At 39.9% G+C, this 23,465-nt stretch overlaps 1 protein-coding gene across 3 annotated transcripts; it reads right to left on the bottom strand.

Moving 5' to 3' along the window:
* Positions 1-1,008: 1,008 nt before the first annotated feature.
* On the bottom strand, positions 1,009-21,512 carry CCNJ (cyclin J). Of its 3 annotated transcripts, none has more exons than XM_046027842.1 (6): positions 21,360-21,512; positions 20,590-20,699; positions 12,727-12,937; positions 5,473-5,772; positions 5,226-5,385; positions 1,009-3,673 (listed from the first exon to the last, which is right to left on the bottom strand). In XM_046027842.1, exons 2-6 carry the CDS (start codon positions 20,656-20,658, stop codon positions 3,262-3,264), a joined length of 1,152 nt encoding a protein of 383 aa, XP_045883798.1. In that variant the 5' UTR covers positions 20,659-20,699; positions 21,360-21,512; the 3' UTR covers positions 1,009-3,261. The 3 variants fall into 3 exon arrangements, with proteins under 3 accessions (XP_045883798.1, XP_045883800.1, XP_045883799.1); XM_046027844.1 differs by lacking the exon at positions 21,360-21,512 and adding an exon at positions 20,789-21,344; XM_046027843.1 differs by lacking the exon at positions 21,360-21,512 and adding an exon at positions 20,880-21,344.
* Between the last annotated feature and the right edge of the window lie 1,953 nt (positions 21,513-23,465).

Below are 23,465 nucleotides of genomic sequence, written 5' to 3'. Positions count from 1 at the left end.
GGGAAGCAGGCTCCCTGTTGAGCGGGGAGCCCAATTCTGGGCTTCACCCAGGGACCCTGAGATCACAACCCCAGCTGAAGGCAGAGGTTTAACCCACTGAGCCATTCAGGTGCCCCAAGGGGTGGAAGTTCTCAATCCACACATACAAACCTGTTAAAATTTTACTCTTCAAAGCAATTTCTGTCTGCTGAGTTTTAATTGGCAAATGATACATACACTTAGGTGAACAGACCATTCTCACTCACTGTTGACCCTGCTTCCTCTCACACCCTCAACCATCTTGTGTCCCTACTGTTCTGAGATCAGACCTCAAATTTCCGAAGTATGTGTTGTTTGATAAATCAGAAGCTGCAATTGTTCTCAAAAGGCCAAAAGCTGTGTCCAACATACTTCATGGGCTTTGATGCTCAGTATGACTACATAATCAATGGACAAGAGTTTCCTACCACTTCAGTTATGCTCTCCATCTGGATAGCTTTTAGTAAATATAATTAGGATTCCAAGTCTGACTAATAGGATGACATGGTTCACTGAAGCTACAAATATATATTAAAACAAAACACTAAAGCCATTTTACTGAAAACTAGTTTTATTTTAAAATTAAGTGCATAGCACTCATCTAATTCCATTGGTGTAGAATTTAGCACCATACTCACTATTTGTAATTAATGTCACAACACAGATACATTTTGGTTTGCAGTCTGTACTTGAGTAGTGTTTATTTAGTGGACTTTGGTAAAGCCCTTTATACATATCATTAATCTCTTCACAGTACACATTTAATGATGGTCCAGTAATCTCAAAAAACCAAAAAACAAAACAAAAAAAAACCAACAAAAACAAAAAACCCTAAAGACTAACCAATAAATTAAACAAAACAAAACCCACACAACTCCCCCCACCCCATCCCCCAAGGCTAGCAGTTGTGAGTTGTATTTATATTGAAACCTAATGTTTTAAAAATAGTTCTGATTCTCCAACCATCCCATCCCACCCCACCCTGGGTATGCAGCAATAGTAACCAATTAATTATTTTATTCTACCCCCCCCAAAAAAAAAATTAATCCAGTGTTCTTTAGTTTTGTTTTTTTTTTTAAATACAAACTGGGAAAGTGTTATAACTTTTTAAAAAGGCATATTCTTCTATAACAAGAATGACATTTAAACCAATCAATAAAAGCATTTGACAAGACATTAAATTACCATAGGCACCAGTTGTTGTTTCAAGCTGGGATCTCTATCCCAGTATCTTACATTCATAGCATTATTGAGGTAGTTAAAATACTGAAAATTGGACTCCAGGTGCTGGGTTCTGCATGTGAATGTGAAAGATATATTCTCTTTTTAACCCACTTTCCCCCAAATAATTCAAGTTCTCTTGAGGTAAGAACTACCAAAACCCAATTAGCAAGCAGCCTTTCTGTAAAGAGGAAAAGTGATGATACTTGAAGAAAACAATTTTCAGGCTTGAAAACTGCCACGAGTGAGTGTTCTTACCTGAGTGGTTTCTTACCTACCAGACTAATAAATCCACATCATGCCATATGTACTTTAATTATAAAAGTTAACCATTCTTTCAAGGAGGACATTCTCTAGGAATTCATGCTGGCAGACGCCACCCACCCACATTTACCCACTGGAGCCATCTGGATCAGTCCACTACTGCGTTGAGTCCCTTCCCTTCCCAACAAAAGCCGTTGGCGTGATTACGGAGACTCCTGCTGCATACCCACAACATCTTATAATAAGTTTGTCTTCAATGCATATTGTGGCAGTCACACACCTGCCATGCAGTTTCCCTTCTATTCAAGTGCTATCTTTTAAAAAACACAAACAAAAAGACACACCTTACTAATTTTTAAATCAGAAAGCTTCCCTCCACCAAATCTCTTCTTCCACAGATTAAGAGCACAATGTATAGTTTCAGTTATTACAATGCTTTCTTTTTCCTTTTTATTTGCACCAAACTCTTTCCCCCCAAATTGCCCTTGCTGTAATGACTAATTATTGCTGTTTTCACTCATTGCCGACACAGTGAAATGTCTCAGGGCAGTTCTGGAGCCCAAGTAATGCAAGTGGCTACTGTAATCTAGTATTCGGTTCCTTTGCTGATACACAGACCGGCTGGATTGCAAGGCTGCTTATAAAACTTGTCCTCCATGTAACAAAGTGCTGCTCTAGCACAACCTGAGAACTACCCTGGCCACATTCCACTTCAGAATAAACCTACAGGACTTTATTCTAGTACTGACATTTTACAGTTACACCTTCCCTTGAAAAAACTTCTAGAGGAACATCAAATCTGAGTATAAATCATTGATTGCACTGAGAAATGCAAAACCTATATATGGATTATGAATGACAGAAACCACTTCATTCATTCTAAGCTACAATTATGTTTTCAGCTGAAAACATCCTAGCAAGAGTATTTTAACCTATGTTATAAAGGTAGTTCATACGATAACATTCCCAAAGCATGTTGCATTACAGTTAAGTGTTTCCAAGTAGTACAAATTCCCTGAGTTAAGTGTGTTTTAATCCTAAAGATTTGAGGTTGATCACTTAGGGCCAAAAAACAACAAAAACTTATGACCATGATTTTAAGAGATCTACTCCACCCTTAATTTTAGTACATAAATCCAGATACCTATAAATTGTGATAGGAAGTTATACAGACTCATCTAAAAAAAATTTTTTTTTACTGCACAGATTGGTATAGCATAGCAATTCATGAGTTTAAACTCAGTCAAAAATTCATTTGTAGATCAAAAATGTAACTCAAAACTGCAGAATAAAAAAAAAAGACCTCTTAAAAAATTAATACTGTAACTTTCCTTCATAAAAAGACCATTTGGCAAGTCCACAGATAAACATTAGTCTCTGAAATACAAGCTAACGTTAGGCCCAGAGCCCACCACAGGTCAGATCTCAAAATGGTGATTTAGAGTCTGTCCAAATTTTCTGTTGTATTGAATACTTTTGAAATATTTGGACCATCAGCCAGGGCTTGAAAATTTTTGTCACACAGGGGTGTGTTTTAACAGGATTTGATACGCATACTGTTAAAGTGTGTACAGTGTTTGTTCAGTCCTCACAGGTACTCGTGGTGCAGTGAAAGGGACAGTCGGTCTTCCTGATGCTGATCTCTGAAGAGTTCTGATATAATCTGGATCCCTTTCCTTCTGAAGAGAAGTTTACAAAAAGCTTGCCCCAAAGCTTCAAGTCACAGAACAGTCTGGGTCAGTAATTACCTTCACATAATCACCTTTCAAAGCATGGAGTGATGCAAGGGTAATGTTCATTGATCTGATAACTTCGATTATAAGAAACATTCAGACAGGGCTTAACTTCTACTGGTATGGCCAGGGACATCCCAACACCAGTCTGCACGTGCCCGAGGCCCTGCACACTGGATTGGAAGCCAGCAGGACACGTCTGTAGTGTGTAAGATGAGGTGTGCGTGGTGGATCCAATCTGCGGGCAGCTCGGCTGTTCAGCTACAGGATGGCGATACTGTAGCGGGGTGTGGTGCACCTGGTGGAGATAGTGGGGCTGCTGGAAGTGAACTGGCCGAGAGGGCTGGGAGGCTGACTGCAGCACGCTCAGCTGCGCTGGCTGGGACCCTGCCTGGCCTCTCTGTTTGTTCGCCTCTTTCACATCATTATCATGTGCGCTGCAGGGAGAGAGAGAAAATGGTTAATAACAGCTGACTTGGCAGACGGCCCCACTGCCTGTAGCAGTCACTGGAACCATAATTCCGACAACGGTGAGATCTCACTCTTATCCTTCTGAAAAGCGCCTTCCTTTGGCACAAAACTTCGGAACTCACTGATAGTAGCTTGGAGGCCTATTTCCTCCTTAAGAAATATATCCACAAGATTCCTGAAGAAATTAAAAATAGAGCTTCCCTATGACCCTGCAATTGCACTGCTGGGTATTTACCCCAAAGATACAGATGTAGTGAAAAGAAGGGCCATTTGTACCCCAATGTTTATTGCAGCAATGGCTACGGTCGCCAAACTGTGGAAAGAACCAAGATGCCCTTCAACGGATGAATGGATAAGGAAGATGTGGTCCATATACACAATGGAGTATTATGCCTCCATCAGAAAGGACGAATACCCAACTTTTGTAGCAACATGGACGGGACTGGAAGAAATTATGCTGAGCGAAATAAGTCAAGCAGAGAGAGTCAAGTATCATATGGTCTCACTTATTTGTGGAGCATAACAAATAACATGGAGGACATGGGGAGATGGAGAGGAGAGGGAGTTGAGGGAAACTGGAAGGGGAGATGAACCATGAGAGACTATGGACTCTGAAAAACAACCAGAGGGCTATGAAGGGGCGGCAGGGGGGTGGGGGGGGGTGGGAGGTTGAGGAACCAGGTGGCGGGTAATAGGGAGGGCACGTACTGCATGGAGCACTGGGTGTGATGCCAAAACAATAAACACTGTTATGCTGTAAATAAACAAATAAAAATAAATTAAAAAAAAAAATTAAAAAAAAAAAAAGAAATATATCCACAATAAACACTTTGGTGACACCCTGGTGGCCCAACAATTCAGAAATGTGGAAAGGACCAAGGCAAGACTTGCCTGAAGTCATCTGGGTTTGGGCTGAGGAGAGGGAGTTGAGGGAAACTGGAAGGGGAGATGAACCATGAGAGACTATGGACTCTGAAAAACAACCAGAGGGCTATGAAGGGGCGGCAGGGGGGTGGGGGGGGGTGGGAGGTTGAGGAACCAGGTGGCGGGTAATAGGGAGGGCACGTACTGCATGGAGCACTGGGTGTGATGCCAAAACAATAAACACTGTTATGCTGTAAATAAACAAATAAAAATAAATTAAAAAAAAAAAATTCAAAAAAAAAAAAAAGAAATATATCCACAATAAACACTTTGGTGACACCCTGGTGGCCCAACAATTCAGAAATGTGGAAAGGACCAAGGCAAGACTTGCCTGAAGTCATCTGGGTTTGGGCTCACTCACGTAAGCGCATATACCGTGTACCCAGAATCATGACAGCACTGACAACCTCTCCCTGGAAAACAGCCAAGGTACAGCTTTCCACCAAACACTGCTCATAAAGTGGCTTGCCCACGGCAGCAACAGTCAGAGCCAGGGTCCTAAAAGCTACGTGTTAGTGAGAAGTTGTTTTTAGGGCCTCTCATCCATGAAGAAAAATACTGAGAAATCTCCAACATGAGATTAAGGAGGCTTACATCAAGAGCCGTTCAATGCACTGCACTAAAAAATCCCAGGAGTAAGCAGTAAGACGATGCAGTCTTGTAGGCCACGTTGGAGAAAGACGAAGTATAATCCTTGAAGAAGCCACACATGCAGCAGCTACTAAAGAAGGTGCATAATTTAGAAAGGCATAATCTGTGGAGACATCAAAAATGAACTTAAGCAACAGAATACACAAGTCACAAGCTCACATGTCACCTACTGGCATCCACAATGACTCACCTTGCAAAGATACTTCCAGGAAATAATCTGCATACTTGGCCATGTAGAGTTTTGTTTTTTCCAAGCAAATCATCGGCCAGCCATCATGAAGATCTGTTTCGTGTACTGCTTCGGACAGATAATACTCAATGAAATGGGCAGCTGTTGGAAGGCAGAGGTTCCACTGAAAGGTTTCTAATAGTAACAGTTCCATGTGTAGCAAATTTTGTTTTGTTAATACTAGATTCATATTAGTCATACAACCCAGGCTGTTGAGCTGTTCCAGCTTAGGCACACTATCTTCTTTTTCTTCAAATTTGCCTTAGAAGGAAAGGGGACGAGAGAGAGAGAAAGTTACACAAGTGATCATTATAGGTCTAGTTACTTAAATGGGATTTGCTGTCTCACTGCAAAAATTTAGATGCAAAGACTTTCTTTCTCCTACCTTGGGCAGACATAATTGTGCTAGGACTCTGGCTCTCATATCCTGCATGTTTTCTCACCTCCTGCCTCCATCCCCTGCCTGTCCCCCTCCTCTAAAAAAATGGAACATGTAAACATGTTGATCTGTCACACTACATAATGAAAATAGTCCTACATGCCAATGAAAAAAGAACTCTCTCAAATCTCACTAGCCAAATATTTCCAGGAAACTTCTATTGGGAGGGCAGGCAGTGGTCAGTGGAAGAAAATTAGTTTATTTTAGAATAGAAGGAAGGGTAAAGAATTTAATTTCTGAAGTTATCTGAAAAGGATAACTTCATTATCTGAAGTTATCTGAGAATACTGAGTTATCTGAAATTAAAAGTAGCTAAGCTTCAAGTGTTTCATCTTGGTATATTTTTCCAGACAATCTCAATTCTGGAGAGAATTGTGGGAGACAGTGGGAGAAAAAAACTGGGTGAATTTCCAATAAGCCTTCTCATTCCATACAGAAACCTCCTCTTGGTATTTCAAAACAGAAACCTAGCTAAGTCTGTTACCAAAAAAGGGAAGGGAAGATACTTTTTATTTACTTTCATATCCCCTTTCTGAAAGCAGAATAGAAGTAGACAATCAGATTGCTGAACTTCATTATTCTAAGGCATTAACTTCTTTCAGGAAATACTCATCCATATTTATAGCTGAGGAATAGAATTTCCTCTTCAGCCCCAGAATACTGTTTCTATAGGTTTTGTACCATCTTACACTTTAGTTTTCCTATACATAAATCATTCATTTTAGGTACCTCTAGAACTTAGGACTGGAGAAAATTCAAACTATCAAGTACCAGTATGGTTTTCCAGATGTAGCAACAGAACCAAGGAATTGTCTTCAAGTCTCTTTGGGTTCATTCCATAGTGGTCCATAGAAGAAGGGAAATTAACTAAAACCTTCTACCTTCTAGTATTATGTTCTAGTTTACGTTAAAGTTTAAAACAGTCATTATATTGCGATTATTTCTAATTGTATGCAATACAATCATATAGATTTCTCACAATAGCTTTTATACTTGCTCAAAATTACAGTTGTTAGACTATGTTACATATTACTGTGCAAAATTTTTTTGTTTTACTATTTTGATAACTTTTTCAATATATTTATGGTTTCCTTGGAAATCTTATGATTTTATTTTATCCATTAAAAACATATTTTGGAGAAAAGCCAGAAAGACTGTCAAAAGCAGTAGAAACCAGGCAAGGCAAACTTCCCTGTGAAATTTCTCTTCTAGAAGGGCTGGGTTTATATCACACATTGGAGGTACTACAACAAACAGTAGTGGCCCTTGGGCCAGATGTTCAGTGTATTGGAGCCACTGGGGCTGTTCAAATCAGCCTGCCTCAGGGCTGGGGAAAGCACTGCTGACTACATGGATCTTTGCCCAGAGGGTGGGAGAAGTGGAGTCGAAGGCTATGTCTCCTATGACAGGAAGAGTCAAAGCTCATGACTTGAAGAGCTGGGGCCCAAAGAGAATTTTTCTCCCACCTCAGAAATTCTGACCTTCTTTAGATCTAAACTACTCTGAACACCAAATATTGCTGTGGGTAGGAGTTGATTTAAAAAAAAAATACACAATTCAGATTTTAAAGAATCTAGATAGCCCTTCCCACTTCAAATCACATAGAGAAGAATTTCCCAAGTTTTTCCAATATGATATACTTAATATAGACAAAAGCCCTGACATGGTCTTTAGGACATAGTCATCCAGCAATCATCACTGCATAAAGATATAGGGAAGGAACCACTGTTCTCAATGTCAGAGTGGACGACGTCCTAGGAATTCAGTACAATCCCTCTGGATGAATCATTAAGGCTCTTAAAGTAAGTGCCCTGCCATTTGTGCAATAGCAGTAACACTAGCAATATACTTCAAAGGAATATCGTAAAAACTGTTTATTTATATCATCCTTGAAGTTCCTTTAAAGAAATTAATACACCATAATTCACTGTTTAATTCAAGGATCAAGAATGTTCCATATTATGTCCCTGAAACTTTCAACATTGAAAACAAAATTGTGTATGACCAATTTCAAAGTTCAAAAAACCAAGATAGTGAGATTGGTCAATTCATGTAAGGTCAAATAAGCTGAACCAAATAAAAAATGGAAGCCAAAAAGGAAGACTTATGTTTGAATTCCCAAATCTGTACTTCTAGATCAAAGTATTGCACTGGGTTATATGGGAACAACAACTATCAAAATAGGTAAGACGTCCATATTATTAAACATATATGCGGTTTCTGTATTTATAAAGTACTTGGGTATTACAAGTGTGAAAGCCTTTGCAACTTAACACGCAAAGTTAAAAATAACCTTGAATTACATAAATAACCATACTTGGGATTTTATTCAGGTTTAGGTTTTTTTGGGGAACTTTTTCATTACATACAGTGATATAAATACTCAGAATCACGGAAACTGAAGGATCTCAAAATGTGTGACAGTGTCAGTGAGTACCTGCTTTTATATCCATAGTTTTGTTGTGCTGAAAGCCATGTGCATGGGTATTTAAATCAACTTATCTGCAATACCACATACAGATCACAAAGATCAGTTTCTTCCATTGAAAGGAAATACCAGAAGCCATGTGATTATATTGATAAAGGCCTCAAACAGGAACTAAAGGCACAGGAAATTCACATCTGCTTCCCAGAAAATAAAGAATTAGACGCCACAGAAACAAAACCTCAGACTTTCTTTCCTTTATAGGAAATGCTCAGATCAGCCATGGAAACCAGCACATTTTCAAAGCCACCAGTGAATGGCAGGTATGTGGCAGAAGGGCAAGGATCAAATGTCACACTGTACACTCAGCTAATCCACATTTGATTCTGTTAGTACTGAGTAGGAAAAAAGTCATCCTTAATATAGCTAAGAATGTTCACAAATTTGTAAGACTACCAATCTAACAGAAAAACAGCTAAGGAACAGGAAGACAATTCGTGGCAGGGTAGAGTGGGGAAGGTTCTATTCTCGTTAAAACCTGAGACGTAAATCAAATCAACAAAGATAAAATTTTCACCTTTAGTTAATAAAATAAAAAGCTCTGTGAACCCATTATTGGTAAGTAAGGAGAAACAATCACTTATCACAGATTTTTACTACTAACAGTCTATAATCTTACTTTTGGCTTCATCTTGATTCTGAGATCATTTCTTAGTTACACAAGACCTTGAGCAAATTATCAAAAGCCTTATCTCTAAGACTGCTTCCACGTTCTCCACAAATTCAGTGCTGATCACAGAAGCCAAGGGAAGTCAGGGTATACATGGCAAAGAGTTGGAATTTCAGAATTTCCCAGGATAATCTGAGACTTTTTCTGGAAAGAGCCAGAATCTTTAGGGCTAGGGAGCCATATTAAAGATTATAGAACAGTTTATGGAAAAATTAATCATTACGATGTTGACTTTTATGTTTAAATTTCCTATGTGGTTTTAAACATCTTACCCACTTGATCTGCGCAATAATTTTGTCAGTTAAATGTCTTTATTTTCATTTTATGGACAGGTAACTTCAGACTTAAGGGTTACTGAAATTCATATTGCTGACAAGAGATACAAACCTAGGAAATTCATCACTGTAATCCTTACTCTAAAGCACTGCGTACCCCTCTCCAATCAGGGACAGTCTGTAGGCGCTTTCTTCCGATTTCCTACAGTGCAGACACAGGCAGCTGGGTATGCATATTACCTGGAACTCACAAGCTGTGCTTCATCTTTGGCCAGACTACTGACCAAGTAGCCTTCCATCCTACTTAACAAGTGGAATCCAGCTGTCACCTAGTCCTGTCAGCTGTAAGCTGTTCTTCACTTTTACACAACAGGCTGCCCATCCTAAAGCAGGTAGCAGCTGGAGAAGGACATACAAAGTTCAATCATTCTGGGAGGAGAGAAGCATTATACTTAAATAAAGTTTATGAAACCTAACTGGAGAGCTGCCAAAGGTAAGAAGAGTATAAAAATATAAAAAGCACTAGAATGTACTCCACAAATTAAAAACAGATATCAGATACTGAAAACAGGCTACCAGTTTAGAAGCATGTTAAGTATTTTTGTTGTAGTAAAACAGAGCAGAGGCAGGAGAAATTGTGCCAACTACTAAGCATCAGCCGCTTTGATTACCTAACCCAAGCACAGAGCTGATAGCTTTAACTTTTTTTTTTTTTTTAAATAAAGATTTTATTTTTAAGTAATCTCTATACCCAACATGGGCCTAGAACTTAAAACTCTGACAGCCTGAACTCTTGCCTACTGCCTACCTGCAGGGGCTGAGACGCTGGGGCACACCTACCTCATACTCTTCCATTCTCCAGTGAAAAAGGAACAATGGAAAAACAGTTCTCTCTCAGGAAAAGAGAGGTTAAGGGGTTTCAGTAGAACAAAGGGAGGAGGTATTGGACTCTTTCAGTAATAACTGATCAACAAGTCATATCTGAACCGCAACAAATACAAATCCTAAAGCCTAGTCTCTGGAAAATGTGCAAAATCATCTTCAATAAAATAAAATAATAATCTTTATTCAATAAAATAAACTGATCATAATCTTTAACAATTAAAAAGAAAAAACAAGAACAGGTGAAAAGTCCATTCCAATCAACCTAAGATGGTGTACAAGGTAAAGTATCCTTCCCCCAAATTATATAAACTGCAGAAACTTGGCACCAATACCAAGCACTGTGTGGTGGCCAGAATCCTATTAGATTATCTGACTAGAGTCCCCAGTGGACTTTGGCAATAACATGTAGTTTATGAGTATCTAGTTTAGCATCCCCTAATTTGTCTGATAAGGTACCAGTAAATAAACTTTAGTCACAAATAAAAGTTGGTCCATGAACTGACTACCGCATTCATAATTTCACAGTCCACCAGCAAGAATCTCCCACTTGGTCTGCACCACACTTTTAAGAATCTCAGGCATAGAGCAGATGGGCTTGGCAGTGGAAAAAAGCACAATATGGCCACAACAGGCAAAAATAATTTTTCACTAATGATCTGAAGTTTTTAAAATAACCTAACTTGTGTATTTATTTCCGGTGTCTCTGTACTCTAAACTGATCCTATTATAAACTAACATTCTGTAGGATAACAAGAAACCATTCCATTTGTGGATTCTCACACATCCAATATGTAAAGTATGGGTTTTTCTAGTCCTGTGCAAACTGTGAAACCACAGAGAGCTTCACAGATGAAACACATACAGAATTGTACATGAGATTGTTTATGAGAATGACACTCTAATTAAAGGCTAAAGGTTAATTATAAATACAAGTATTACCTCTCCAGCTTTCTGGGTAGAGGTGAGAAGAACAGGTGATGTGTCTGAATCCTAGAGGACAACAGATTAAAGGAGAAGTACAGATTTTCGGGAAATAGATGGTATTCTGGTGAGACTTTGGCTCAAGGTGCATGGGAATAGGGTGGGAAGGTAAGACTAGAAAGGGAGCTGGATCCAGATGAAAGGTTCTAAATGGTACACGAAGGAGTTTCTACCTTAATCCACAGAGAGTGGGGGTCATTTATATGTTTGTTTATATTCAGCCAGGTCCACAAAGGGTTTGAAGTAACTTAAAAAAGACCTCCAAGGAGACAAAATCAGTAGTCAAGGTCATCAGCTCAAAGGAATAATAAGGGAAGAAAAAGAAAATCTGAAAAGAAATCAGTACTAGAAATGATTACACAGGCCTGCATTTGGTTTTAGGTTTACTTGCAGTCAAAGAACAAAGTTGTTCTAGAACGCTGGTGGCAGGGTATAGGTGGAATGTTCCTTAGACAGCAGCCACAAAAGATCCCAAACCCTCAAGTGGGGCTTAGAGATGAAGGCACTAAGAATTTCTACATCTTACCTTAAAGTGGAGTTTACATTCCTATTATAATATCATAAGTAATATAAAAAGTAATGAATTCCAACTTCAATATCAAATACAATCTTTCTCACATTATTAGGAAAAACCCAATTTCAATTGCTTTACTCACCCTCCTTCTCTTTGGTCAAGGTTCTAAGAATGAAATGATTTATAGGAAGAAGCTAAAAGAAAGAGGCACCAAAAGACCTACCAGTACATTCTGCATCAGGTAACAAATATGGTTTGATATCAGATTCTACCTGCAGCCGACCATGGCACGGTGCCTACTGCAGAAGCAAAATCCTTCCCATTTATAGCAGTTGTTGTGAACCTTTAGTTCATTAAGCCAAGTCATTATGCAGTCAGTAGAAGGTATTCTAACAATACAAGAGTATAATACCTTTTAAACAGAGTTTCTCAACCTAGTTCCATGGGCATTTGGGGCCAGTAATTCTTTATTGGGGGCTGTCCTGTACACTGTAGATATTTAGTAGCATCCCAGCCCTCTACCCACTAGATCCTAGCAGCATCCTCCCAGGTTGTGATGACAACCAAAACTGTCTTCAACCATAGCCAACTATTTCTTGTGGGACACAGTTTATCCTGGTTGATAACTTTCAGACAATGGTTCTCAGTTGGATAAGTACATCAGAATCACCTTTGGAACTCAAGCCCATGATACAGATTCTGAGTCAGTAGATCTAGAGTCGGGTAGACGTTTGTAGCAGAATCTTCAGGATGTAGGGCTTAAGAACATGTTTTCAAAAGACTTCAGAGCCATTTTTTAGTGTCTAGTTAAAAATTATTATGCCAGGAAGCACTTTCAACATAAACTTTCTGATACTAGTAAACTGGAATGAATGGAATTTGGTGATATTTCACTGAGCGCTACATAAATTTACTTTATTATAAACAACGGAAATTTCCAGACATATAGATGAGATTCATACTTACTTGCTAAAAGCAGACAGGAAAGTGCAACTAAATGCAGCTGCTGGATGGAGATGTCATATCGATCCATAAATAAGTCCAGCAAATAGACAGCAAGATGTCGGGCAGAAGGGCAGAGGGTGAAGCGATTGCTCACAATGGCAATCAGGTCAGCAAAATACCTTCTGAGACTTAGTTGAGGGGACTGACCTTTGTAGGAAGGCAACTTCAGCTCCTATATCAAGAGGAACAACATTTAATCTAACAAAGCCTATAGGAGTAGTACCCGCACAATGCAAAGACAACTCCCCCCCCGCCACCCAATATATTAGTGTTAACAAGAGCCTAAAACACTTCTCTTGAAAGAAACACAAATAGGAAAAGGTGATTGGAAGGATAATGAATAGTACTAATTAACAGCACTGAGTTTAAAATTTAAAACCAAACTTTCCCCCTTCATTTTTAACCATCTTCGAGGTGACAAATTGTGTTTCTTACATTATGGAATGGATATATTCCAGCAAGATTTTTGTATCCTGTTTTCCCTACCAGGTATTTTCCGAAAAACATCCTCACCAAAATCCCAACCACACAACACATATACACCCCCTCCAGAAAGCTCAAAGCTTTGGGTCAGAAGGTAACAAGAAGTGAATATGTTCCTGGTATGTCACTATATTACACTTGCAGAGGTGTGGAAGGTACAGACTAGTATTCATCCACTAGTACCTTCTAAGCATGCTTTCCTTTCAGCAGTTTTATGATGCTCTCCTTTGCCATTTACTTTTTCATATACCTAAAAATTTTCCCCAATTGCTGTTCAACCTCAGAATTATATGAACCCATTTTTTTAAAGTAGAAATTTTCTACACTACTAAATAATTTCCACCGCATAGAGAATGACAGATTCTAAATTATTTCATGATATCAGCATAATACTAAAACTAAACCCAATAGCTATCACAACAGCAGGAAGTTACACAGATATGATCCCAAAAGCACAGGCAAAAAAAGATAAATGAGACTTCATCAAAATTAAAACCTCTTGTGTATCAAAGTTCACTCTTCTCAACAGAGGGAGAAGGCAATTCACAGGATGGGAAAAATATTTGCAGATCAGATTCAGGCAAGAGGTTAATATCCAGATTATATAAAGAATTCTTTTATACATGCAATCTAACAACAAAAACAACTTGTTTAAAAATGGGTAAAAGACCTGAATAAACATTCCTCCAAAGAAGATATATAAATGGCCAATAAGCACATATAAAGATGTTCAACATGACTAATCATTAGAGAAGTGTAAATCAAAACCATTATGAGATAATATTTCACACCCACTGGGATTGCTTTTTTTTTTAAGATTTTATTTACTTATTTGACAGACAGATCACAAGTAGGCAGAGAGCCCCATGCAGGGCTCACTCCCGACCTGAGCTGAAGGCAGAGGCATTAACCCACTGAGCCACACAGGTACCCCTGGGATTGCTATTATCAAAAAAACACAGGGGTGGCTGGGTGGTTCAGTTGGTTAAGCATCTGACTCTTGATTTTGGCTCAGGTCATGATCTGGGAGATGGAGCATTACAGAACAGATATATTCCAGCAAGAGCACTGTTCTCCACGCTAGGTGTGAAGCCTGCTTGAGATTCTCTCTTTCCCTCTCCCTCTAGTCCTTTCTTTCTCTCAACAAAACAAAAACCACAAAAACAGACAACAAAATTTAACAAGTGTTGACAAGAATCTGAAAAACTGGAAGCCTTGTGTTATGGTGGGAATATAAAATTGTACAGCCACTGAACAATGGTATTGTAATTCCTCAGAAAAATTAAACACAGAATAACTATATGATCCAGCAATTCCACTTTTAGGTACATACCAAGAAGAACTGAAGGCAGGGACTTAGATATTTGTACATATATTGACAGCAGCATTATTCACAAAAGCCAAAAGGTGGAAACAAACAATCCATCAATATATGAACGGATAAACAAAATGTATTTTAGTTTAAGAAGCTGAAAAAGTTCTGAAGATGGAGAGTGGTTAAAGGAGCAGAATGTAAATGTACCTAAAGTCACTGAACTGTACACTTAAAAATGTTTAAAGTTTTATGTTTTGGACATTTTATAATAAACAAACAAAAACAGAAGTTTTATATCTAACTTAATAAGGTATAAAATACCAATGTAATTTAATAGTATATCCAAAGAATACATCAATTGTAGTACATCCCAGGAATGCAAAGATGGTTTGATATCAGGAAATCTATTACTATAAATCATAATTTAAAAAATCACACATGAATATTCACAATCATCTTGATAGATGCCAAGATAGCATCTGGACAAAGGTGACCCTGGGAGAAATAATAGCAGATGAAGGAAGAAATGTTAAAAAATGTTAAAAAAAAAAAAATCTCAAATTTAAGAGCCAGCATCTCACTTGGAGATAAAGCAATAGAAGGATTAGCATTCTAGTGCCTGCTATTGCGATATTACTTCACACTATCCTGTGAATACTAATCCAAATAGAAAAAAGAAAGAAAAGGTATAATGAATGAAAAAAGAGAATCAAAAGTCACTTATAGGAATAAATTATTTTTTAGATGATAGAATTTATATCCAAGAAAAACCAACAGAAAAAGTAAACGGTTAGTATTCAGTAAGATGGTTGTTTACAAAATTAATATTTTAAAAAATCAATAGCCTGGGAGTGCCTTCGGCTCAGGTCATGATCCCAGCATCAGGCTCCCTGCTCAGCGGAGAGTCTGCTTTTCCCTCTCCTTCTGCCTGCCACTCTCCCTGCTTGTGCTTTCTCTGTCCAATAAATCAAATCTTAAAAACAAAAACAAAACCAACGAACGGCCTGTTTGTATATTAACTGGCTAAAAAATAGAATATTCCATATAAAGTAACTACAAAAATTAAAACACCTAGAAAAAGTATTAGTATTTTAGCACTCTGTGAAGGTAACATTAAAATTCTGAAGGAGTAGGAAGACTTGTATACATGCAAAAACACTCCTTTTTCTTGGATAAAAAAATTGATTTTGTAACAATGGCATTTCAAATCAGGAGAATAGATGAATTTAATAAATGTTTCTAACACACAGGACAGAGTTAATTTCTTTATTATTTAGAAAAATCTTACACATCTATAAGGAAAAGGGAACATCTACGAACAGTTTATAGGAAAATTAAATACGGCCAAAAACATATAAAATAAGACAGCTTCTCTCTTTCTAAAGTAAAGAATTACATAGTTTTTCACTTCCCAGATTATATTTTATTAACTCTTGCTTATGCTATCAAGAGTGGAAATAGAAACTACCATGTATCCAACAGGTCAGGTTGACAACTGACATAACCTTCTGGAGAGCAATTAGATAATATAAATTTTTTAAAATGAAGATTGCAAATACCTTTCAACCTAGCAATTAACCCTACATAATTAACCCTACATGTTGCGAAGGAGGTCCTTTGCAACATTGTTTTTAATAGCAAAATAGTGGGGAAAGCCTGATGTCCAATAATCTCCAGGGATTTATTGCTGAGTGTATACAGCCAATCCCAGGTCACATACTCTAACATATAACATTCTTAAAAGGACAAAATTATGGACATTAAGCACAAATTAGTTGTTGGCAGAGGTTAAGGGGAGAATAAGGTGGGAGAGAAAAGGTCGTGACTATAAATCATAACATAAGAGATTGTTGTGATAAAAAAATATATTCTGTATCTTGACTATATCAATGTTAATATCCTGGTTGTGTAATTATCCTACTAAAACTTTGTAAGATGTACCACTGAGGGAAACTGCGTTAAGGTTTTAGAGGATCTCTCTGTATCATTTCTTACAACTGTAAATCTACAATCATCTCAAAAAATCTACAATTATCTCAAAAAAAAAGTGCAATTAAAAAAAAGTCTGGCATTCAACAACAGAGAACTGATAAACCACCAGACATCAATTCAATGTAGACATTAAAATAAAGGGCAGTTGATCTAAATGTGTTGATATGGAGAAAAACAAAGAAAATGAGTTGAATGATGTTGGGATGGAAGGATGGTACAGAACAGTGAATATATATTCTGACCTCTTGTATCAACAAAAAATATTGCATATATACTACTTTACTAGATAGCTTTTCAGGAAAAAAACAATGGTGATAACCTTAGGGGATCAGAAAACAGTGAGGGTTGGGAAAGCTCATTTTAAACCTTATACTATCTGAATTTTTTTTTAACCATATGCATTTATCACTTAAAATTTCTAAGTAATATTAAAGAGTTGCTTGGGAGATAAACGAATAGTCCATTTTAAATTTTTGTATATGTGTACAAATTTTCCTAGATAGCATAAGTAAATGCTATTTAGGAAAACAAAAACAAAAACAAAAACCACTGGCTTAGGCTTGCTTGATTCTTTGAAGAGAAAAAGTATTAATTTCCCCAAATAAAAAGGAACATGCTGATTTCTCATGCAGCTCCCAGGATCTTCTCTTTCCCCATCTCTGCAGATCTTTAGAATGGTGTAAATGAGTTACAGTTTTAAACTTCCATCTTTCTTTGCTGTCATCACATGACATTTATTGAGTACCATTTATGTAGCAGATATTGTGTTAACCCCAGGGATAAAAGCTGGAAAACACTCCTGAGCAGGTAAACCAAGATACAGAGATGATTAGGATATATAGTAATCACAGGGTATTACAGGAACACGGAGATAGAAGATCTAACCCAGCTCAGGGGACCGAGTGCTGGGGAAAAAACAAAGCCACAGTAGGCTTTCTTTAAAAGAGGCCTTAACAAGGTCTTAAAGCTCACTGGGTAACACTGCTGGAAAACACCGTATTGGTGGACTTTTTCACTATATTATCTTTAATAAATATGGACAAAACAAAGGCAAGAACACCAAAGACCAACAGGAGATTTTTAACTAATGCATTCTCTTTATGTCATTTTAAATGGTAAAGTACAAGTTTACCAGCTGGCTGTCAGATTTAGTTCTCCTTGTCCAGGCACTGCCTGCAATTAGGCAAGCATGAGAAAATGACCTATGCTTCTCTCAGCTTACAAGGTTTTTCTAAAATCTATTCCTGACCCTCCAGAATTTTACACTCTTTTCCCTCTCTGCTTCTCGGAATCCCATAGGCCTGAAGCACCGAGACCTGGACTTGTCATCTACCTCTCCAGTCTCAAGTACTAGTCAGTTCCCCACCCCAAATGCCATCCCTTCCCCAGAACAGAATACTGTCCAGCCAGGATAGAAATAAAGGCATAGAAGGAATATTTACAAATGTAAATACAACTCTGTGGGATATTTTCTGAATGTTTCTCACAAGCTAGCATTGTTCCCATCTGTCATACAGGCTCCTGAAAATACTTCCTAAGCATCCTAAAGAACTAATATATACAGAAAAACAAGAAGACGGAGGAGAAGACAAGGGGGTGTAAGAAGACAGCTGCTTTGAAGGTTTTTTTGGGGGGGAGTGTAATTATATTTTACAAAAACAATATAGCTGGCTTTTGGGGATTGAAGAAAATTTCCATTTGTCATCATTTTTACCCTTCTCTAATAGATATAATGCTGATCAAAGCAATTATTCCTCCATACACCTTGGATCTACACGCAGAATACCATCCATAGTGTCTGAATGGCATCTGCCCAAAGGAAGATCTAAATTGAGACGCTCGGAGTTATAGATTAGACTCTGCAAAGGCAGATTATGTCTGTCTCATTCACTATACCATTTTAACACCTGGCATAGCACTTGTATACTGCAGGTACTCGAAAGTGTTGAATAGATAAATAAGCAATCACCTAATTTAACAGCCTGGAATTAACATGTATTGTTTTTCATGAGAAAAGTTCAGTTTAACTTTCCCTGACTTCAGTGTACAACAGTCAGGGTTCTTTCCAGTTCCACGATGTTCAAGTTTTACTGATTAACATAAATTATTCAAAAAGTGTGTCCATTGTGTCAAATGTGACTTACACAGTGCTTAAAGATAAAATAAAGACAACCCAGGGTAGCATGCCACAGGTGGCTACAGGTGGCCCAAGGTAATTTTCAGTGGCATTCCCTCAGACTCTGTGCTATCTCATCCTCTGATAGTTCATAAGCAGCTTTAACAGGGTTGTGTTCTATTCCTTCAATTCTCCCCAGAGCCTTACACACAAAAAGTATTCAACTGTGGGGAGGGAGGGGGTTGGAATCCACTTCCAACCTCAACTGACAAAATTAATTCAGGAAATCATTCAGGATTTAAAATTACACATAAAATAATCAAAAACCATGGAAATCCATTAAGAAAAATCTTTTGAGGGGCACCTGTGTGGCTCAGTTAGTTAAGCATCTGCCTTCAGCTCAGGTCATTATCTGGGGGTTCTGGGATTGAACCCCACATTGGGCTCCCTGCTCAGCAAGAACTCTGCTTCTCCCTTTCCCTGTCCCTCTCGCTTGCTCCTTCTCTTTCTCACTCACTTTCTCTCTCTCAAATAAATAAATACAATTTTTTTAAAAAAATCTTTTGAGTTTTATGTCACTAAATAAAAGTATCATTAACATCAAATAATTAATTTCACCGCATACCAGAGGACTAAAAAGAGTTGACACTTAGAAAAGGAGAACATTTAAAACTAAAAGACCACATCTTTAAAAAAAAAAAAAACAACAAAAGTATATGGACAATTTTCAAAATGGAAAACCGGAAACTCTCTTCCTAACATTCCAGAGAACCTTTCCACAGTTGAGATCTTTTTGTGGTAGGAAAAACCTCTTAGGGGGCTGAGATGTATTTAGTCCACCTAGGAAGCTGAATGTCAGAATTAATAAGTAGCATTTTGAAATCTCAAACCTTAGAAAAGGGTACAATTGTAACAATGAAAGTCAGAATTAGGTTTTCTAATCTAGTTAACCTGGTTTAAAAAAAAAAAATCAAGATACAAGTTCATTATCATCTCAGGATCTCTCAACTCCAACAGTCAGCAACCCTTTTATTAGTTGTTTTGCTTCTCTCTCATTTTCTATACATAACAAATGGCTCTCCCCATCCTTGGTGAAAATGAGTCAGCTTAGGGATAGTTTTGGATCTGGTCTCTCTTCTGGTTATCAAAGAGGCAGAGATAACCCCTTAAACTGAGATGTGACCGAGTAAAATTGTACTTAAGAGCAACAACACGCAGACTTTGCATTGTGCCAGAAAATTGTATTCCTCCCACCAACATCTATTAAATATATTAAGTCTACTTTCTGCTTTACATTAGCTGGAGGGAGCAGTTAACTCCTACCCTAAGGCATTTTGAACAGGCCATAAATCTGAGGGTCTAAGGGAAAATAACAGTTAGGGTTCAGTGCTTCTATATACCAAGCACTGTTCTAAAGCACGTGTACAGAATAAATTCATTTAATCTCGCAATCTCCGCCCCCACAAGGCACGTTTATTATTATTCATTCTACAGATGAGGAAATTGGGAAATACGAAAATTAAGTAACTTGTCCAAAGCCTTACTTAAAGTAAGTTAGTGGACAGGCCAGGGACTTGATGTACAGATGTGACTTAACAGCCTAAACCAACAGCAACTACAGAACAAGGAGGGTTACTCTGCCCAATAAAAAGGGAGCACACATTATCTGTTTAAACACAATATCAAAGTCCTGTTCCACCTTCCCTCTCCCAAAGATCGCGCCCCATCCCCTTCCTCATTTAAGTTGCAGGTTCTTCTGATACATCCAAGGGAAGAAACTAAGAAGTTAATTAACCTCGAGCAAACAAGCAAACACGCCCTTTCTGGTCTGGAAACTACTGACCGCACTTCCCAGGGAGCCGCGATTTATACTAACTGGCACAAAACACTACAAGGAAAAGTTGCGGATCGGGGTTACCTTGTATCGAAGCGCTTGATGAATGTCTGCGGCCAGCTGTCCCCGCCACCACTGTCCCTCCAGCTCCATGGGACCGGGCGGCGCGCCTGGCCAGACGCGGCAACTTCAGTCTGTAAGACACACCCCAGACGCGGTCACGGCCAGCACCCTCCACATAACCCTCCGCGCCCCCTCCCCGAGGGGTGTGACCTCAGGTCACCTGGTGTGGCTGTGCCTCTTCACCTGACTCGACCTAAAGCGAGTACCGATCCAAACCAATTCCCCGACGCGGCGCGTAAGGCCCGACCTACCCCGTCAGGAGGAGTAGGCTCACGCTGAGAACAGCCGGCCTGGGTGCCGGGCAAAGGGGACCAACTTGGGCTCGAGTTGCCAAAGCGCGGCCTCGGGTGCGCGCAAGGGAAGCTAGAGGCGGAGGCTCGGCTGAAGGCTCCCCGCGTCCCGGGTTCGAATCCTCCCGTCAGCCCCAGAGGGCCGAGACGCTGATACCAGTCGCAGACCCCCTGAAAAAACCTCCCGCGGACAAACCGACAGGCGAATGCCCGCCTGGCTCCGGGTCCCGGCTGCGGTCGCCCGGGCGCTCGTTCCACCGGGTCGGGGGGGCCTCCCCGAGGTCCCGCCGGGGCGGGCGCGCACCCAGGCCGCTTCCTCCTCTCCGGGAGCAGCGCACAGGATCGCGCGGCCCCACAGAGGCGAACAAAAGGCCGGGCCGGGCGGGTCCGGTGTCCCGCGCCCAGCACAGGCCTGCCGGTCCCCACGGCGACCTCCCTTACCCGGAACCGCGGCCCTCACAGCCCCAGCCCCGCCGGCGTGCATGGGACGCCGGCCCCGCTCATGATGCGGACAGTCGGCCGCGAAGCGCCGGCCTCAGCTCGGGCCCAGCGCCGGGGCGCTCGCGCCGCCCATTGTTAAAGGACCGGCAGGCGGCTCCGCGTACAAAGCCAGCGCGGGGGCACATGCGGCCCCGCCGCTGCCAATCTCGTCTCGCGATACAGCCGGGTCACCCCGAGCCGTCCAATCGGCGGCCGGGCCGGGCCCAGGTGCAGCGCCCGGCGGCGGCTCGGCGGCCCCGGCCGGCACCCGGTGGCATCCACCCGCGCCGCTTCGGCGCGACGCGGTCGGTGCTGGCGTTGCCCGACAGCTCCGCCACCACCTACCGGGAAGCCGGCCGGAGCGGCGGGCTGAGGGCGGAGGAGGGCGCCAGAGAAATTACAACGTTGATCATCATTGCGGGGGCCAATCTGGTCATGCCACTCACCTGCTGAGAACCTTCGATGGCTCCCCATGCTCGCGGAAGAAAGTTCTGAAGCCTCAGCCTGGTGTTTAAAACCCTTTCTAATGTGGCTTGAGTCTGCTTTATCTCACATCACAACAGCGCGGTTTGCATCCTGGGGACTGCCCCGGGGGATTATCAATCCCTCCACAAATGCTCTAGCCGTTTCCAAAGATCCTAAACGGGCGTTCTCTCTGAAATTCTGCTGTCTCTAAGTTCCAACCTCAAAACTTATACTGCTTCTAGAAACGTTAATTTATCGTTCCCCCTCCTTATTTCCTTTGCTTTAGAGACCCCCAAGAGCTTTGAATAGAGTTGAGATTACCTTTAGTAACCGAGTTTTGTCAAATCCAAAGTGGATGTAATTAGCCATCCGAGGTCTTAAATCAGGAAACCACGAAACTGTGGAAACACTCCAACATCAAGTAAGGTGATGTGGGACCTGGAATATGATTCGCGGAATTCTAATCAATTGTATTTTAGCCTTTTTTGTGGAATATCACAACAGATGTGCATGGTCGACCCAGGACAGTGATGTTCACTTTTTCTGAGAAAGTAGATCAGCCTCTTTTAATATTAAAAAATGAATCATGAAAACTTCCCCCTTTTACTTAGAATTCTTTGTCCCCAAGAGGCATGATAAAGAGCTACTATAAAGTGATGAATGTATGTTACAAAAATTAGTTTTATCACAATGGCCTCTTGAACAGCTGCAGGTATGTATGTGAGCCATGTGAGACCATGCTCATGCCCAGGAGAGTAAGGCTACAGGAACTAATGGCAAGACAAGGAAAACTCCGAAGGAGTGATTGCCAGAACCCTGCCTAGCCCAGCATTGTCCAGGGAGAGGCTGTCCAGGCCTATCTCGGTTACAGAGTTTCCGGAGAGAGGAGATGAACACACCAGGCTAAAAAGCTCCATGCCCTTTACAATGGTGTTTAAATAGTACCGACCTCCTTAGGTTCATGTGCACTAAGCAACTTTATGACAATAATTTGGCATCTCAATAACTTAAATGTGCAGGGTCTAGTTAAGAACCCTTTCAGAAAAATAGGTCACAGACTGTAATCAGTATAATAAGTAGGTTGTCTCTCATGGTTTACTTTGAAGATGTTATTCACTGGGAGATACTTGTTCACAAAGAATTCTCAGATTTTCTGTATTTGCCTCCTATGATGAAAGGACCTTAACATTCATTCGTTTTAAAATTTGTGTGTGTGTGTGTGTGTGTGTGTGTATACACATATGTATATATACACATACACACACACAAATTTGCCCTAGTGTCTTAAATTATAAATCCCTAAAGTGTAAAACTCAGGTTTATTATGATTTCCTCATTAATCCCTTTGGGGCAAGCTGGACACAATTAGGTATTTACTTAATTTCCTAAATGAAGTCTGGTTTCATAGAATTTATCATGGGGAGAAAAAAATACAGTAAGTAAGCAACCACAAAAAGTTGCATGGTAACAAGTGCTGTGAAGAAAAATAAACAGAAATAGAGAATAGAAAGTGACAGTGAGCAGACATTATTTTAGAATAAGGTGAGGAGTACAAAGGCCTGAGGGAAATGAGGGAGTATGCAGATATCTGGTGGCTGAGTG

The sequence above is a fragment of the Meles meles genome, chromosome 13 (genome assembly GCF_922984935.1).
Source record: "Meles meles chromosome 13, mMelMel3.1 paternal haplotype, whole genome shotgun sequence".
Taxonomy (NCBI): Eukaryota; Metazoa; Chordata; class Mammalia; order Carnivora; family Mustelidae; genus Meles; species Meles meles.
The sequence above is the reverse complement of the archived record's forward strand: the minus strand, read 5'-3'. Positions and strand labels throughout refer to the sequence as shown.

Bases quoted from the DNA above. Each gene is read 5' to 3' on its own strand.
- CCNJ (XM_046027842.1), bottom strand. From the start codon at position 20,658: ATGGAGCTGGAGGGACAGTGGTGGCGGGGACAGCTGGCCGCAGACATT. The intron at 5,773-12,726 runs GTAAGTATGAAT...TTTCCTTCTAAG, and splicing joins TTCCTGTCTGCTTTTAGCAA to GCAAATTTGAAGAAAAAGAA. The intron at 5,386-5,472 runs GTGAGTCATTGT...ATGTCTCCACAG, and splicing joins CCTGGAAGTATCTTTGCAAG to ATTATGCCTTTCTAAATTAT.